Source organism: Homalodisca vitripennis, chromosome 1, assembly GCF_021130785.1.
Source record: "Homalodisca vitripennis isolate AUS2020 chromosome 1, UT_GWSS_2.1, whole genome shotgun sequence".
In the NCBI taxonomy this organism is placed as follows: domain Eukaryota; kingdom Metazoa; phylum Arthropoda; class Insecta; order Hemiptera; family Cicadellidae; genus Homalodisca; species Homalodisca vitripennis.
The window spans coordinates 110,858,717-110,875,826 of record NC_060207.1 but is presented as its reverse complement, the minus strand read 5'-3'; the positions used below and the strand labels follow the sequence as shown (position 1 = coordinate 110,875,826).

General features: G+C 32.8%; 1 protein-coding gene across 4 annotated transcripts in view; it reads left to right on the top strand.

Moving 5' to 3' along the window:
* The window catches only part of LOC124369150 (multidrug resistance-associated protein 1-like), a 54,113-nt gene that overhangs the window by 574 nt on the left and 36,429 nt on the right, over positions 1–17,110 (top strand). For 3 of the 4 annotated variants that reach the window (XR_006923045.1, XM_046826944.1, XM_046826936.1), the window contains exons 2-7: positions 4,529–4,705; positions 6,972–7,097; positions 7,501–7,632; positions 10,712–10,837; positions 12,621–12,814; positions 13,552–13,734. Coding sequence is in view for 2 of the 4 variants with exons in the window: in XM_046826944.1 (XP_046682900.1) it covers positions 4,529–4,705; positions 6,972–7,097; positions 7,501–7,632; positions 10,712–10,837; positions 12,621–12,814; positions 13,552–13,734 (938 nt within the window). In the remaining 2 variants the exon portion in view is untranslated. Of the gene's footprint in view, positions 1–4,528; positions 4,706–6,971; positions 7,098–7,500; positions 7,633–10,711; positions 10,838–12,620; positions 12,815–13,551; positions 13,735–17,110 lie in introns of those variants that run through there. The other variant, XM_046826957.1, reaches the window with a different exon arrangement.

Genomic DNA, 17,110 nt, shown 5'->3' with positions numbered 1-17,110 from the left:
TACTCGTTGCAAAGAAATATGTTGAATTCAAGTAAATAATTGTGAAGTACGGATTACACATCGATTCGTCAAGCACCACCTTCCCAGTATTACACCAGTACTTTGAGTCTAATTGTTCATTTATAGTTTTATTGGCAGCAAGAGAACAATTCATGCATTCATTCCTCTTGTAAGGTAATTGAATTTTTGGCAGACCAACTATAGTGATATATAACATCACAACAGTGATATATAAAATGTTGACCTGTGTCTCACGTCACACTCCCAAGGGTCATTGACACAATCAGCGATAACCTTAAAATAAACTAGTTCATCTTGTATAGTTCAAAAGTTGGCTATCCACACTAATAGTACTTTATATTTTATTAGTTTATCTATACTATGCCAGTAGGTATTGCGATAAGATTCACTGTGTCAGGTGTCACATAATTCACCATTTTTCCACATTAAATTGGAGTTTAATAAGACCTGTCGACATCTAGAACTAAGGACCTTTAACCTAAGGAAGTGTAACATGCAATTAAAAACTGCTAATAAACTGTACATAAGTCACAAAAAAAGTTATCTGCAGACTCTGTCAGTCATGCAAGCCGCATGAATCCACCCGGTACACGAGCAGCACCTAATCCAAAATCTCTGCACAAGATGCTACATCCTTTGAGCACAAGACTTCTATTGTAAATCCTTTTTCTAGAAATTACTTTGAATCCATATTATCTAATATTAATCTTGGGAAATGAATTTTATGGTAGTAAATTCGTTCTCTGATGACAAATCATCTAATTTAATGCTTTTTTGCTTTTTTACTTCCCACATCCTGTTGTCATGGAATTGAGTAGCCTAGTTTACTGTTGAGTAACATGTTGTCTTGTTTTGATTTTGTCTGCTCTTCCTTTTCAACTTTTAACTTACCATGCTGTTGTAGAATTTTCTTCTTAATTTCTTGTACTTTAGCTGACTCTTCCAGTTGTGTTTTATTTGAGAACTTTGTAAAATTAACTGGTATTGTTTATCTTGAAGTTATCTTCTTTATTTTGAACTCATGCGCGGAACAGAGATATTTAAAAGATACCTAAGATTGAGGTTGAGCATCTTTACCCAAACAAGGCATGTTTGGTAAATTCTGCAGAGATCCGACGCGACGCTAGTCTAGACCTACATTATCTGGAGCTGGGTCTTCGTTTGTATCCACATCCATTTGGGCTAAAGTTCAGCTATTTTCGACTCTGGCGATTGAAGTATCCCTCGAACCTACGTCATCAGTAATATCTTTGTCTTTTATAACAAGTAATCTCTGTTCAACCTTCGTTTGCACTGTAAAATCCTCTTCTGTTTCTGTAAATCTTTCGGGATCAAGAGGGAGTACTCCAGCCGATACGAATCCACTTACATCTTTTGCTACATTAGCAACCTTAACATAAGCATTGATAAAAATAAAACAGATCTTGTAAGGAGTTATCTCTCATAATTGTGTGACTTAAGAAAATTGTCACCTTTCTTTTGAATGTTACTTTCAGGCTGTTATAGAAAGTAATGTCTAACGGCAGAAGGCGATGTGATATGTGTGGTGATAGTGTCTCTACAATTATTCCATTTTTTAACATTGTACGCTGTTAAGGTTGTGTTGGTTTTGTGGTTGTCTATTACCTGAAGCACGGGCTTCTCTTTAGTTGACTTAGCATGGAGAATACCAAATGACAAACAATTCTTCAGTTATCCATCCCTTGTTACTGCAATGATAAATTGTATTTAGTGGCACTCCCTTTGCTAGTTCTCTTGAGAGGAAAGATAAACATTGGTGGGATATATTCGCCTGCAGCGCTCATTGCACATTCCACAGTAATATCTCCCTGCCCGTTACCAACTAGTAGCAGCACCAAATTGTTTAGTATCTTTCGGGGCAAAAGTTTCCTGGTTTATGGACTGTGTAAATCCAACTATTTATTATAGTTTTGGGGATAAAAAGAAGTTATCGTTACTACAGTGAATTACATTTAATAAATAGAAGCATATCTATGAGGAAATGAACTTATTATAAATAAAATTATGCTCTATTAATTTCTTGAAAATTCCGTGCTTTTTAAATATAAATAATAAAAAGTACATTCCTAATTCAGATTAGATTTTAAAATATGGAATAGAGAGTACAAAAAATTAGTCTATAAATGTTAAAGGTGCTAAGAAAGTTGACATATGTCTTTCTCTGCTGACCGTCAGGCTAAAAGGAGCAACAATCGCAATATAATGTCGTAATGTATTTCAATGATAACCTATGTAAATATTATACGACAGTCTCAATATAAAATGAAAGCGAGTAGAAAAGTTAATGTTCTATGTTTCATGAACAGATTTTAGTGTGTCCCTTTTAAAAGTATTAATTAAAAAATTTACTTGTAGCCTACGTTTTAATGCAAAAAAGACATTAATAAAAACTTAATGTTTAGTATGTTATATCTATTGGGACACCACTCAATGTGTACTGTTGTTATGAATTTTAAAATAGAGAGTAATACTTCTGAAGTATTTAGTACTAGAAGTTTAGAATTTTGTGTTCTAGATGTATAAACCAATCAAAATCACGCATTAGTAAAACTTAAAAGAAAAAAGTTTAGACTCTTAATTCTTAAAATCGGGATTGGAAAACTCTTGGTAAATTTAACTTGTGAGATAAGGTTTATAATCAGGCTGTACCAAGGCTATGATACTACCTCAGGTGTGAGATAAAAGGCTGCCTTAAATAGTGGTTATCACGTCTTTTCTCTTATAGAACTATAGTATACAGGGTGTCCAGCAACCATTCGAACAAACTTTGCCACATTGTTCAGCAGGCCAAAACTAACAAATAATGCAATATAACAGGTGCCCTATTTCACTTCGTTTAGCGTCTGTCTGTCTGTATGTGTTTTTTTGGGGGGAAAATTACTACTCAAAAACCACTTAAGATACAGAATTCAAACTTAACAGTTATGTTAACCTAGTGTTGGTCCTTTTCAGTGAAAAAAATAAAACAAATATCTCATTGCATTTCAAAATGGCGGCCGTTTAAAATTTTCAAATTGTATTAGTTTTGAAACGGCTACTTTGACAACAAATTCACCAGGATAACTTTTTTAGCATATTTTATTACCAATTCAACAGTTTTTGTTTAAAAAAGATTGAATAACAAATAACTGAGTTACAGCACCAAATGTAAAAACAGGTTAAATCCATGCATTGCAAGTACATACAACAATGTAGTGGATTTTTACGAATAAACTTTTTAAGGTTCTAAAAAAAAATACTACTATCATTGTAATATCAATAGGCTTGACTTTGATTTTAAATTTCCATTTACTACTTATTGCTCTTGAATTTAATATAAATAATAATGAATAATTTCTACATAACAGTAATAATTAATAACCAAGCCACAGCAAAGCGTACATTTTGCACATATAATGAATAGAGATTACCTTGACGTATAATAAGAACAAGACATATATGTCTTGTTCTTATGTTGAACAGACAATTTTGTTTATAAGCTTAATCTAGGTAAGGTCTTGATCCAGGAGTTAACTGAGTATTTTTGTTCCAAAATGTTATAGTTTCCATAATAGATACGATATTTTTCGTTGATCAGTTGAATATCTCATAGAAAGGTCGTCTGATGAAAAATTTGAGCCGAGGCCAAGAACACTACAGCAAAAACAGAATGAGATCTAAAATACGAGCTTTGTATAGACTTCTCACTTACTATTTCGAGAAGAAGCAGACTAACATTATCTTTTCCATCGAGAGTATACATTTGATGTGAGTGTAAAACGTCATTAACCAAGCCTCCAAACCAAATTTTATCACATAACTTCAAGTTATAATATACAGCATTAATTAAAATCACAAATTTAGCAATGGCTAAATATTTTTGATTAAACAAACCAATACGATATATAAATATTTTTCATTCCAAACATTTTTCTAGTATTTCTATTTTCTAGTAAGTGTAATAGCGCTCTTTTCTTGACTCCTTTCCCCAGTAACAGAAGGTTAAAATTGCCTCCAACGCCGATTAAAGCTCATCGCTTCAATGCACGCTATAGTGCCAACGACCGTTATTTTTTTGTTGCATTTTTATGTTCTATTTTTTGAAATCACCTAAAACTGGGCTTGATGTAACCATAAGTAAAGTTCTGGCTTGAGGGTCCATATACTCGAGACAGCTTACTGCAGTTCCAAACGCATCCAAGGCCTGGGATGCGTTATTTAAACAATATTAAACTAACCATGTTCATTCTAAGTAAGCTTCTAGTCTATATTTACTGCCTCTGCAGTCATACAGAACTGAATTTCTTCTCTTGCTCCTTGGATATTTTATATTATTAGATCTTCCTACCAATAAAATATGGAGTCATTCAAGCTTCGTTTCAGTTTCACCGCTGCTTCATTTAAAGATTTGATTATACTAACAATTCTCTATTGTTATGAGCCTAGACTTCTAGTCCATTATCATCCTGAACAGCAAACGTTTTGATAGAGTTATATTCTGTTGCAGGATCCAGCTCAGTCATGGAACACTCCAGATCCAGATATCTCTCCATGTTTCGAGCAGACGGCCCTGGTCTGGGGTCCTTGCCTATTGTTGTGGATCCTTGCCCCTTTTGAGGCCGTCGTCATCCTGAACAGCAAATGTCGAGATTTGCCGTGGGGCTTCACAAATACCACCAAAATGGTAATTATTGATAATAATCATACCTATTGAGAATAAGTTAAATCAATTGTTTTTATATTCACGAGAAAAATTATTGTTATGAATATACTGTAATTTGTCACACTGTCTTCGTATAAGGATCTAAATAAAAATACAACTCGTTATTAACTATTTATGGTCCAGCACAGAACCTATTATGATATAAATTTTAATTACCAACTAATGGTTATTCCTAATCTTTCATTTTCCCCTTTCAATGTGTACATAATAATCACACAATACTAATTTTAGGACTGCCTTTGTGAAGGTGATATATCAATGCGATTTATGTACCAAAATATTTTACTGGCTGCGAAAATACATAACAGCTTGGGAAGCTCAATACTTCACTTTAATACAAGCTTCGAAGTTAAAGATATGTATGTAAAATATAGAAAGTTTATTTACTTCAGCAAATATTAAACTAACAGTGTGTAAAGCCTAACATTTACTCCAACATAATTTATTATACATAGTAACAAAATAACAGGCAAAACATTACGAAACAAATATTTTGACAATAGTACTATGTACCTCAAAAAAGTTCAAATATGCCACAACAATTCTCAAAGAGGTCTTAAATTTGACAATAACCTATTAATGCTCAGCAGTCAGCATATCAGAATAACTTTATAAGAATACATAGAACTGTAACAATATACCAGCTTTTCATTTTGTGTCTACCACGTCTCAAGACGACCATTGTGTCCAAGCCAAAATGAGATAGAAACATTAGTAGTCGAGGGCTTCTGCCCAAAATCAAAAGCTGATATCAAACTTAAGGATAAGATTTGGCAGGTCTAAGTAACTCATAATTTGGTTAAATAAAGTAGTCATTGTTTCTTTCCGTCTGTATGTATGATTATATACGAAACAAATTTAATTGAATAAAGTATAATATTCAAACTGTGTAATTTTTTAAAGACCTGGCTTTAAAAAGTTTCAGAAAAATATCATGTCAGGTTAAAAAATGACGGCTATAAAAAGTTCAGACTACAACAAATAGAAAACAGAAAATGTTAGGACAAAATTATGACCTAATATGAGTTACTTTTATGTGAAATCCTTCACCATCATTATTTCGCCATTATACAGAATAACGGAGTAATAAATGTGTCGTAGCGAAGTAAACTGTGTGTACTTAACCTTCAAAATGCACACATTATGTAATTTTTGTCCTTCAACAGGCCGTCTAATGGAGCCCATTTTTAAAACACGCTTAGAAATATAAATTAATTGCATTTATATAAGTTGGGTTTGTTTCCTTAGATTATTGGTGTGAGCGAGCTGTAATATATGGATTAAAATAATAAATATAACAATTATACATTTGTTCTCGCAAATGTTGTAAGTTTGATGTAAAATCTGTGAAAATATTCATGTATACGTTTTATACAGTTTTAGATGCAAAAATATATAGTAGCCAACACTTCTTTATATATAGAAACACTTTATTAATGTATTTATTCCAATGCAAATATGACAAGTGAAAACTATTTTCGTTCTAATTTAGCGATTCTCTCGTTGCCATCATCGTTACCCATAAAACCAATATAAAAGTATTCACTGCCACTCAGCCAAATTCCATGAAGTAATATGCACCATAAATAATTAACGATGACAGTATTACTTTATAAAATTTTGCAAGCAAGGTATGACTTAGCAACTTGTCCTAGATGTTTTATATATATATATATATAAACTTTAGCAGACCTGCAATTATTTATTACAAGGTTTAGGAGTCTGATACAATACTAAGAAGGAACAAGAAACTCTCCTCCTTGAGATAAATTTGAAACTGGAACCTTTGAAGACTCCAAGTTTTCGCTGGTTGGGTTTTAAATAGTTTTTTCAGCTTGCTACTTTATTTATTAAAGAAACTATCCTTATTAAACTGTAAAAATCTTAGGGAAAAGTAGAATCTCCTGTTATCATTTATTGCTTGAATTTTCTTTTTATGTAGGCTCTTTTAAAGTAAAAAGTGGGCTTTTCCAGAAGTTGTAGAATTCTGCCAATTATGAAAGAGAAAGTTGTTTTTTTTATTATATATGGTATTGAGTCATATTGAATGTGGTCAGTTTTAACTTGCCAATTACAAATATTTTCGATACTATAGCAGTTTATTATGAGTCATACTAGTTCAAATTACAAAAAGAAATCTTGTGAGAGGATACTGTCATCAATATTGTCGGCTTGTACAGATTTGTTGGCAATACACTTATAGCTTGTTTGTTTTTGTTATATGTAGTTGCTGAACCTGATGCTGATAGGTATTAGTGCAGTAAACTTCGTCATGTCAGTAGTCCAATACTTGGAGAGTGAGGAGGTGTTTCCTGTTGCGCTCTGGACACCAGCAGTTCAAACAATCACCTTTGTAAGTATCCTCTGTTCATAAATTAACAACCCTTTGTTCTAATAATATTATGCAGTCATTAAATAGTAGTAGTGAAAATTATCAGTACTTCTTTATAAATCTCTCTCTCTCTCTCTCTCCCTTTCTCTCACTCCCTCTAATAATATACATTAAAATGAGGAGTAATAACCCAGACTCAAGCAGAACAAATTGCATTTATTTGAACACAGTCTAGATTGTTCAGAGATCAGATTATTCAATATTTTAATAATTGCATATACATAACAGTGAACATTTATTTACAACAAAGCTTCAAGAGTTTTTATTACCAAAAATATTTGAAAGTGCTGGAAAGTTGGTGAATTACAGAACTAATAGTCATGAAATTATATGTACTGTAGTTTAATGGTGATGATGGTTTCAGGTGTTGGCTGCAGTTATCCTGGCGTGGGACAGAGTGCGAGGAGTTCACACCTCAGGAGGACTGTTTGTGTTCTGGCTGATGCTCAGTGTGGCTGGGGTGTTCCAGTTCAGGACAGAACTGCGGCAAGCTGGGGTGAGTTTGTGTGTACGTTGTGTAGCTGTTACTGATGGAAGTCTGTTAATGAATCCCTGTGTGTCAATATATACACAATTAAAAAAAGAATCTACTTTTAAGACAAAAAAGAAAATTAAAGATTTATTTACATAACAAAGAAATGGGCTGGACATGCTCATACCATACCAGAGTCATTACAGAAGTTGAAAACGAACCACGCCCCTTTATATATTGGTGAAATAATTGTACAAATGTCCGAAACTGTTGCTCAACTTTAGTTCACCGTGTTTAATTAACATTGGCGTAAACATAGTTACATTTTTAATACAATTCTTAAATTTGCTACTCGTTTAAAGAAATGTATTGGGCTAATGACAAACGTTATAGAAAGTTTCTTTTTCATATTTATTAAAATAACACTGACCTCCCCTATAACACATAGTCTAGGCAGTTAATCTATGCAGTTGATATTGTTCTAGCAGTGGCGCACCCAGAAATCTTCTCTGGGAGGGTAACACGGGGAGTCCGGAGCATGGAAACCCCCGATACAATAGGGGGGGGGGGTTCCGGCCCCCTCTCCTCCGAGAAAATGTTGAAATGTTATATCTTAGAATCGTTATTTTATAGGACTTCAAAACTTATATAAGGAGGACAAAGATCAGGTCAGAGTGTATAGTTTACAGTAAAACCATTCTGCCACCAATCACCACGAAGTTTATCCAAGGTCAATTAAAATATTCTGAAAATAATGCAGTTTATATAGAGTATATTTTACTAAAACGGAATTTAATTATAACATTAATTTAAAATTGTGTTGAAAATAATTAAGTTTAAAACACAAATCAAGACCATAGCTAAATCTTGATGTCTACTCTCGACTCAAAAAGTATAGATATCCGAGTTTTAAAGTTGAGCACAAACTACCTGTTCGGGTACAATAACAGGAATTATGTTAAAATTTAGTTAGTTTATTTCTGCGTTTCTACATATAAAACTGTTCATTTAAAATAACTTCCTGTTTTTATGTTGGTAACAAAGAAAATATATCGGTTTAGGCCCTTATTAATTAAACTGCAACTTTGAACATTCGTAATTCAGAAACTTATGATCCGATTGACCAAATGTTTATACAAAATAGATACAAGCATACCGTAATTGATTATGTTATTTTACAATTTATGAAAGTAAAGTTGTTATTAAAATAGTATGAAAAGTTATATTATAGAACTAAGAGTCACTATATTGGGTGTATAATTTTGTAAATCACTATTAAAAACAATTAATTTTTAACACTAATTAATTTAATAATTAATGTACCTGTACCATTTTAAGAGTACTCTGTTACGTATGATTCTGAATCAGTATGAGTACATTTTGTGCTCGGATTATGAAAGTACCAGGTTCAGGTATAAACCACAAGAAATAGTAAGGAACTAACTTCACTTTCATAATTGCTGCGTGACGGTAAAATTAAAATATTTAGTATTTTGAACAAAATTGAATTATTATATCTGTAGTGCCGTGTATTTTGCAAATTAAAATACTGTATATATTGTTTGAATTTTTATATTTTATTATGACTGATTTCAAAGTCCCAACATTTTCAGTCAAAGAGTACTATTAGACAATCGGTTTTTCTTTAAATAAAATGCTCTTGGGGAGGACTGGTCTCGATCGTCCCCCCCCGTCGGTGTGCTCCTGTATTCTAGCCAATCAGCACAAGGACTTGATCAAACTGATGGGAACACTTAACTTAAACCAAATCTTTCTAAGGCTTAATTATTCTGCTTCTATCTCAATAAAAAGTTGTCAAATACAGTTTTGAGATGTTCAAATTATCCACAAAGGAGTATCTTACGTACCTAGAAGACACACTTGGTCACTCGCTATAACATTTAAAAGCCACATAGAAAAGACTACTAGCAAAGCCAAAAACAGGATAAACATAATACAGTATCTAGCTGGGTTATTTTCTGTTGTTATCTAGCTGGGTTATCTAGCTGAGTGTCTCAGCTCTGTCTCCGGTCTACAGAACACTGTGCTCCTATGCTCCTAAACAGCTTGCATACTAGATGAGTTGACATAAACACTATCAGGATTAAGAAGGCAGTAAGTGTCACTGACTCCCACTCCGCTCCCGGTACTTAGTAACATCATACCCCTGCCATATGCTGGAAAAATACCTTACTACAAATATATTACTAGATTTTACAGAATTAAAATGTCCTTACAAGACTTCTCACACGACAAATGTCGGCTAAAGTCCAGACATCTTCCCCTAGGGACTACCAGTCACATAAACGTTCACCCTAAAACGCCTGGATAACGGATATAAGATCTTGATTCCCAATCCAACAGAAATAGTGGTTTGTGGGCAACTCACTCGGAGAGAGTGGACTTTGTTGAATAGATTTGGAGGGTGGAGGGAATGGGTCACATTGTATCCTGCAACTGCGGAGCTGAAACCCAGACAATGCGTGATATAAGTGCAGATAGTACTCTACGTACATTTCTAGGAGGGCTAGCCACTTTCATATGGCAGAGGAAACGGTGTTCCCTAGTATTGTTGTATTTATACTTTGCACTTGAATTCATTTTGGCTCATAAATATATAGCTCAAAATTGGTCATTATTTTACTATTTACGATATTACTTGATACCAGTAACGTAAACCATTCATACGAGGTACGGTTTTACCAGTTATCTCTCAAGGTCATGCATTTATCTGGGATTCTGGATTAAAGGTACACCTCAGATATTCCGCAGGTTTCCCCAAAATGTGAAAAGGGTGGATAAAATTATTGACACTGTTTTTGGATGTGAATGTGAAACCGTTCATACGAGTATGATTTTACCAGTTATCTCTCAAGGTCATGCATTTATCTGGGATTCTGGATTAAAGGTACACCTCAGATAATCCTCAGGTTTCCCTAAAATGTGAAAAGGGTGGATAAAATTATTGACACTGTTTTTGGATTTGTTTTTGTATGTGAATGTGTTTTAAACATTGTAATTATAAAAATAACACCTTTGGTATGAAAATGCAATTTATGTTTTATATACGGTATTCTTTTTTCTTAATGGCGTTTTCTTTCAGAACAAAGAAGAACCTCGCTACAAATTTATTCTCTACATGGTATCCTACCCTATAGTGCTGCTGATGATGATTCTGAATGTATTTGCTGACCCGCCGCAGAGAGTTACTGATCGTCCAAAGACCGAGGTAAGAGTGAGTAGCTTTAATCTATTTTCTTTCATTTATTTTTACTTGCCTGTTAGTGATACATTTTAGTAATAAGTAATATTTGTTCTGACTATATTTACAAGTCGTCAGTCGACAGCATATATTAGTAACCTAACCAACCGAGAGAATAAATAAAAAATTAGGGGACACAGGAAGTATGAAAATACTTTCTAAATACTTTGAAATATATAGTAAACCATTCCAAATTATTATTTGTAACACCTAAGAACTTAATTTTTTATTATGTGTATTGATGGTCTAAGCCATCAAAAGGTTACATAATACCTAAAATGATAAGTAATATTGTATTGTTTAATTTATGTCTGTTGTAGAGATGGTTTTTGTAATTTCTAAATGTACAGGTATGTTTGAAATATTTATGTTGTCTTAAAGCCCAAATTACACCTTTCTGGTAGTTCGATTTTCAACCATAAATTCAGCTAACTGTATTTTGATAAATTTCTCAATTATTTTGTTGATAATAAGCAAAAAAGATGTGTCTTTAAACGTTTCGGAAGCTTTTATAAATTATGATAATTTATGCAATTTTCTAATCGTTTTAGATCTCTCTGGTTTAAATACTCAAGTTAATGATAAATAAGGGATGAGTTAACAAAATCGAATATAACGTTTAATCAATTTTGTCAATATTTAATTCAAGCCAAAAATAGAATGAGGTTTAGTGAAGACCCCAAACTATTCTTGACAATAACAGTTTACTTTTCAAGTATTGGCATCAACAGCGTGGGCGGCCAAGGACACAACTAAGGGAATCATAATTTCTTATGTAGAGTTTAACCAACAATGATTATAGTATTAGTAAGTAGCCTGCTAAAGTTCTGTTTTTAGTGCCACATACTATCTTAAGGTAATCTGCACACGTACCTATCTACAAATTGAATGTAATTTGTTTTCTATCATTAAATATAAAATAATTCTTAATAAAAAATAATAACTAATTTTATAAATATGAAAAAGGGAAATAACTATTATTAAAACATAGTATTTATTATTAATAATTATTAAACAGATTAATTAATTTTTATTTTATATTGTAACAGCTCTATATGTTTTTCTGATTAATATATTTTATGGAATGGTGTAGCTTGTTTCTGGCGCTCCCCTTGGCAACCCCACGACTTGATGCCCCCCTTCCGTTCCCTCAAATTCATAGATCCAACTTCAAAGAAAATATTATTATAAACGTATTTATGTTGTATCAGAAAAAAGTAATATAAACGCATCTATAAAGTAACAGTTGAGAATAAATTCTGTATATTTGAGAAGGTTTTTTTTTATTATCAAAGTTATACCATCTGCTATATAGACCTGCTGCATGAAATGTTGAATGTAAAATAACTAATTGCTGTAAAGAAAATAAAAGGAGAGTACATAAAACAAGAGTTGAAGAAGATACTGAGAACCGGAAGAGATGACGGGAGCTAGTTGATGCAAATACCACCGACATAAATAAAAAAGAATGATCATAACACCAGTTTTTGTGGCTCTCCTATTTGAATTTTTGGATCTCAGATTTGTCACTACCTTGTAGAACCATTGGCTGTATGAATAAACTGTTAACAGATTTAGTTCTACACACCTAGCATTCTAATTCTAGCAGTTTGTAAGGGCTGTGATCAAATATGTTGGTCACTTGGTTTAATGAAATTTAGCTATTAAAATCACTTTGACATTTTCAACATTCAGTAGTCCAAATAATAGAAACATATATGTATTGTTTTTTCTTTATCTTATTTTACAGAAACCCTCTCCAGCAGAGAATGCCTCATTTGTGTCATTATGCTTCTTTAGCTGGTTTGAGCCTCTAATCTGGAGAGGTTTCAAGAAACCTCTGACTCTGGAAGACCTGTGGAATTTGAGATACCATGACACCTCAGCTTATGTTGTCACAAGATTTGAGAAACGGTGGAATAAACTTTTAAAAAGAAGCATTAGGTAAGAATATTTTCATAAAGTTTTCAGTTTATTTCTATTTGTACTAACAGCTAATTGAAACACTGTAGTTGAAACATATCTCATGTTTAAATAACGTAACTCTGAAATTCACTTAAAAGTAAAGTTACTAATTTGAATAATTTTGGACAGTATTATGTACAGATTTCAAGATTTGTTGATTAAAGAAAATAATTTAACTAAGAGTAAAATATATAGGCTGAATGCCAAATTAAAGGATACTCAGCTTTCTTCATCCTGAAATTAAATGATTGAAATATGATTTTGTGTACTTGGATTTGGTCAAGCATCTTTAGATGTCAATCTTGATTGACCATTCAGTTCAAAAAATTTAGTTCAAAACCTACATTGTTAAAAATTGTACTGAGAACTTTAAACTTCAGAGTTTTATTATGTTGGCTCTAATGAGTTCAATTACTTAACTGTGATTATCATGCAAAACCTATATCATGTATTAACTTACTTCAGGTTCTGACTCCAAACTTGTGTTTTTGTGGATTTTATACTCATAAATCTCTCAGTGTGTTAGCCCCTCAAATCAATTTTCTATAAATGGCACTAAATTATTTGGATCATTTATGAAACATATTTATATTGATCACATTTATTACAGACTGAGTAGTATGGTACTCTGATTCCATTTCACAATAAAAAACATTATTTTCAGAAACCCTAAATATATACCATAACCAAAGTTGTTATAAAAATCATTTCAATAGGTTTTCAGCAAGAGATAAAAAGACTGAATTGAATGGACTGCTCAAGGACCAAGACTATACACCAAAGAAACCAGTTTCAATTATTGGCACCCTGTTCAAAACATACTGGATAACCTTTGTTAACGCAGGATTGCTGAAGTTTATATCAGATGCTTTTGGACTTCTGAATCCACTTCTTTTACAGTAAGTTCATAGGCAACATTAGCCAAACACAAACATGCGTTAAATAATATATACATTATTTAACTAATCATAAAAAGTGATTAAACAATTTCTATATTGTATCGTTAGTTACTCTGCAGGTTCCATGTAGCACTATGTTGGCACCAATACGTAGTAAGAAGTTTGTATGTTCAGCCCAAAGAATTGAAAAAAAAAATGATACCACTATTCATCCGATGATTATTTTGGTTTAATGAGTGACAGCTTTGATTAAGTAATTTGTCAGAAATAATCCATTCTCGTTCCTTCAATATTACAACTGAGGCTTTTAGCTCAGTGATTATAAAGTATATTAAAGATATATATCCATGAAAATTAGGAAAGAAACCTAAGCGGGAACCAAGTAGCTATCAGCCAACTTGGTCTCTGCTTAATCCACATTATCCTTCTCCTACATATACACAATACCTGAATCTGGCTGATTAATAGTCATTAGTCTTCAGAATCACAATACCCTACAGTCTAAAGGCATATGTGATTTAAGTGGGATAGTTGCATAGATAATTTAAGCAATATGGAGCTATGAATGACTGTTTTAATTATAATCTGACCTGAGAAGTGGGATAAATTTATAGTTGGACCTTTTTCAAAAATATTCTAAAAATACATATATTTTCTATTACAGGACCAGAAGCCAAAAACTAACTTTAACTAATGCTCTAACGAGTAAATGAAATTTCCAGCTATTAATATTTTTGATGAATTACTTCCATAATATAACATATAGGGAGTACCTCACTTACATAGAGGTGTGTTTAATATTGAAAACAAGTGTCATAACAAACCTAAAATATGTTCTCTATTTCCAGTTAATCAAGTATATTGTACTTTAGAGGCATTGATTTATTGGTACGTTCAAAACATTGACAGTGTTCAATTATCTGTTGATGACGTCCGGTCTCCATCAGGATCTAAAATCTCTGCTGAATCTTATATAATATGTTACAGGATTAAATGCATTTCTCAAGTCAATAACAAATACAAGAGTATTTCAATACTGATAATCTTGTGCTTGAGTCATTGTTTAGATAGGCTTAAAACAGATTTTCCAAATCTCGTCCAATTTTTATTATTTTTGTCGTAAAAACAAACAAAATTATATTTGATAACATTACATTGAAGATTTCTTCATAAAAGACTTTTCTAACTTATTTTTTCATATTTTCTTCTAACATTATTCATGAACAAAAATTAAAATTTATAAAGGACAAATTTTGTGGTTTAGAAGGTTTGTTGCCAATACAAGAATGCATTATAACTTCAATTTGGTTGTTTTGATAAGTTTGTTATTTTTCGATAAACTATAGCAACTATAAGAAACTGTAATGTCCAACTTTATGTTAATGATATTTCAATTGATCCCAATGGTTGAAACAGAAAAACAATGGTTGAAAAATACCCCACTCTAAACATTTAGGATAACCTTAGTTGACTAATACAGTATATGCTGAATGTAGAATTAAATATTGTAATCAATGATAATAATAATAATAATAAAATCTTTATTGCATCAGACAATATATCATTGTATCGCAATCGTCAAAATATGAACAACGTTAAAACCACAGTTAATTCAATACAACCATTTACACACAGTCAGACATACATTTTCTACATTTAAGCAAATATAGCCACACTGACTTCAAATCCAACAATTTCAGTCATATTATCGTTTTAATTATCCCAGCAACTCATCATGAATTCCTCGACAGAGTAAAACACCTTTGACACCAATAGGCGTTTAAGATGAGCTTTCAATTGTTTTTGATTGTTGAAATTTTTTATTCCGTCAGGGAGCTTATTGATTAATTTGACACCAACATGAAGTGGGAGGCGTTAAGATAGCGTCAGCCTGTGTTGCTGAGTTCTTAAGTTGTCCCTGCCTCTAGTTTCGTATTGGTGAACGTTTCTACCACAAATCAATTGACATTTTGATATGCAGTACACGATCACCTCATAGATGTACAGGCAAGGCAAAGTCAATAATCCAAGCTCCCCAAAAGATATCCTACACGACTCTCTGAATTTAAATTTTTGAATAATTCTGACTGCTTTCTTTTGCAGTCTGAAAACACGATCCATTTTGTTTTTAGCACATCCACCCCAAAGTCACACTCCATACGCAAAGTGTGGATGAATCAGACCAAAGTAGGCCATTTTTAATACTTCGGGAGGACAAAACATTGCTAGGTGCCGCAAGGCATAAATTCCTGAGGCAACTCTAGCACAGATGTCATTCCATGTCAGACCACTATCAATGTAGGCTACATTCCCTAGAATTTTGTGGAATTCGTTTCCTCGAAAAGGACATCATCCACAAACACGGCTGGCATTTCTGAGCTGTCGTTTTGACGAAGGCAGAAATGTACAACATTTGATTTGGATTGATTGGTTTTCAAATTCATGTCAGTGAAATACTGAATACATGAATTCAATTCCATGAATGATTTGATTTCAAGATCCTTTTTTGATTTGCTTTTGAAACAGAGAGTCGTGTCGTCAGCATATTGAAACAGTTTCCCACACTGGATTACTGAATTCAGTCTGCTGACATAGACTAGAAATAAAAGAGGCCCTAGGATAGATCCCTGAGAGACACCATGGACCATTTGAATTTTGTTCGATGTGACGTTCAAAATCTCCACAAACTGATCTCGGTCCTTCAGGTAGGAAGAGAACCATGAGTGCGGGAGACCCTGCACGCCACACCTTTCTAACTGGTGCATCAGTGTTTCATGGTGTACACAGTCAAAAGCTTTGGAAAGGTCAAGAAATATGCTTATCACATGTTCTCGCCTTTCCAATCCATCGACAATATCTTCCAAAAGGTTGTTTACTGCGTCAATTGTGGATTTGTTTCTTCTGAATCCAAATTGTTCCGGATTCAGGATCTCATTGTTTACGAGAAAGCTTTTGAGTCTTTCTTAGAAACTTAGAAAACTTTTTCATAAATCTTGCTGAAAGTTGGAAGGATTGCAATCGGATGATAGTTGCTTGTCAGGCATTTATCGTCCTTTTTGAAAACTGGGATTTTGGCTGTTTTCAAAAGAGACGGGAAGATTCCCGTTTCCAATGAGAAATTGATCAATTTGGTGAGTGGTCTCAAAATGTGCTTGCAGCAGCGTTTGAGTAACCAGACTTTGAATGATATGCGCTACCTCAACCTCACACACAGGAGCCAAGGCCATGGATGCAACGGGGTTTCCAATTTCATGATTAGGCTATATTCAATGATCTCAATGATATAATGGTACTTTAATCATACAAATGCCATTCAATGAAACAAAAACATAGAAAAACAGCATTTAAAACTTTGTAATGTGATATTGTTCTCAAG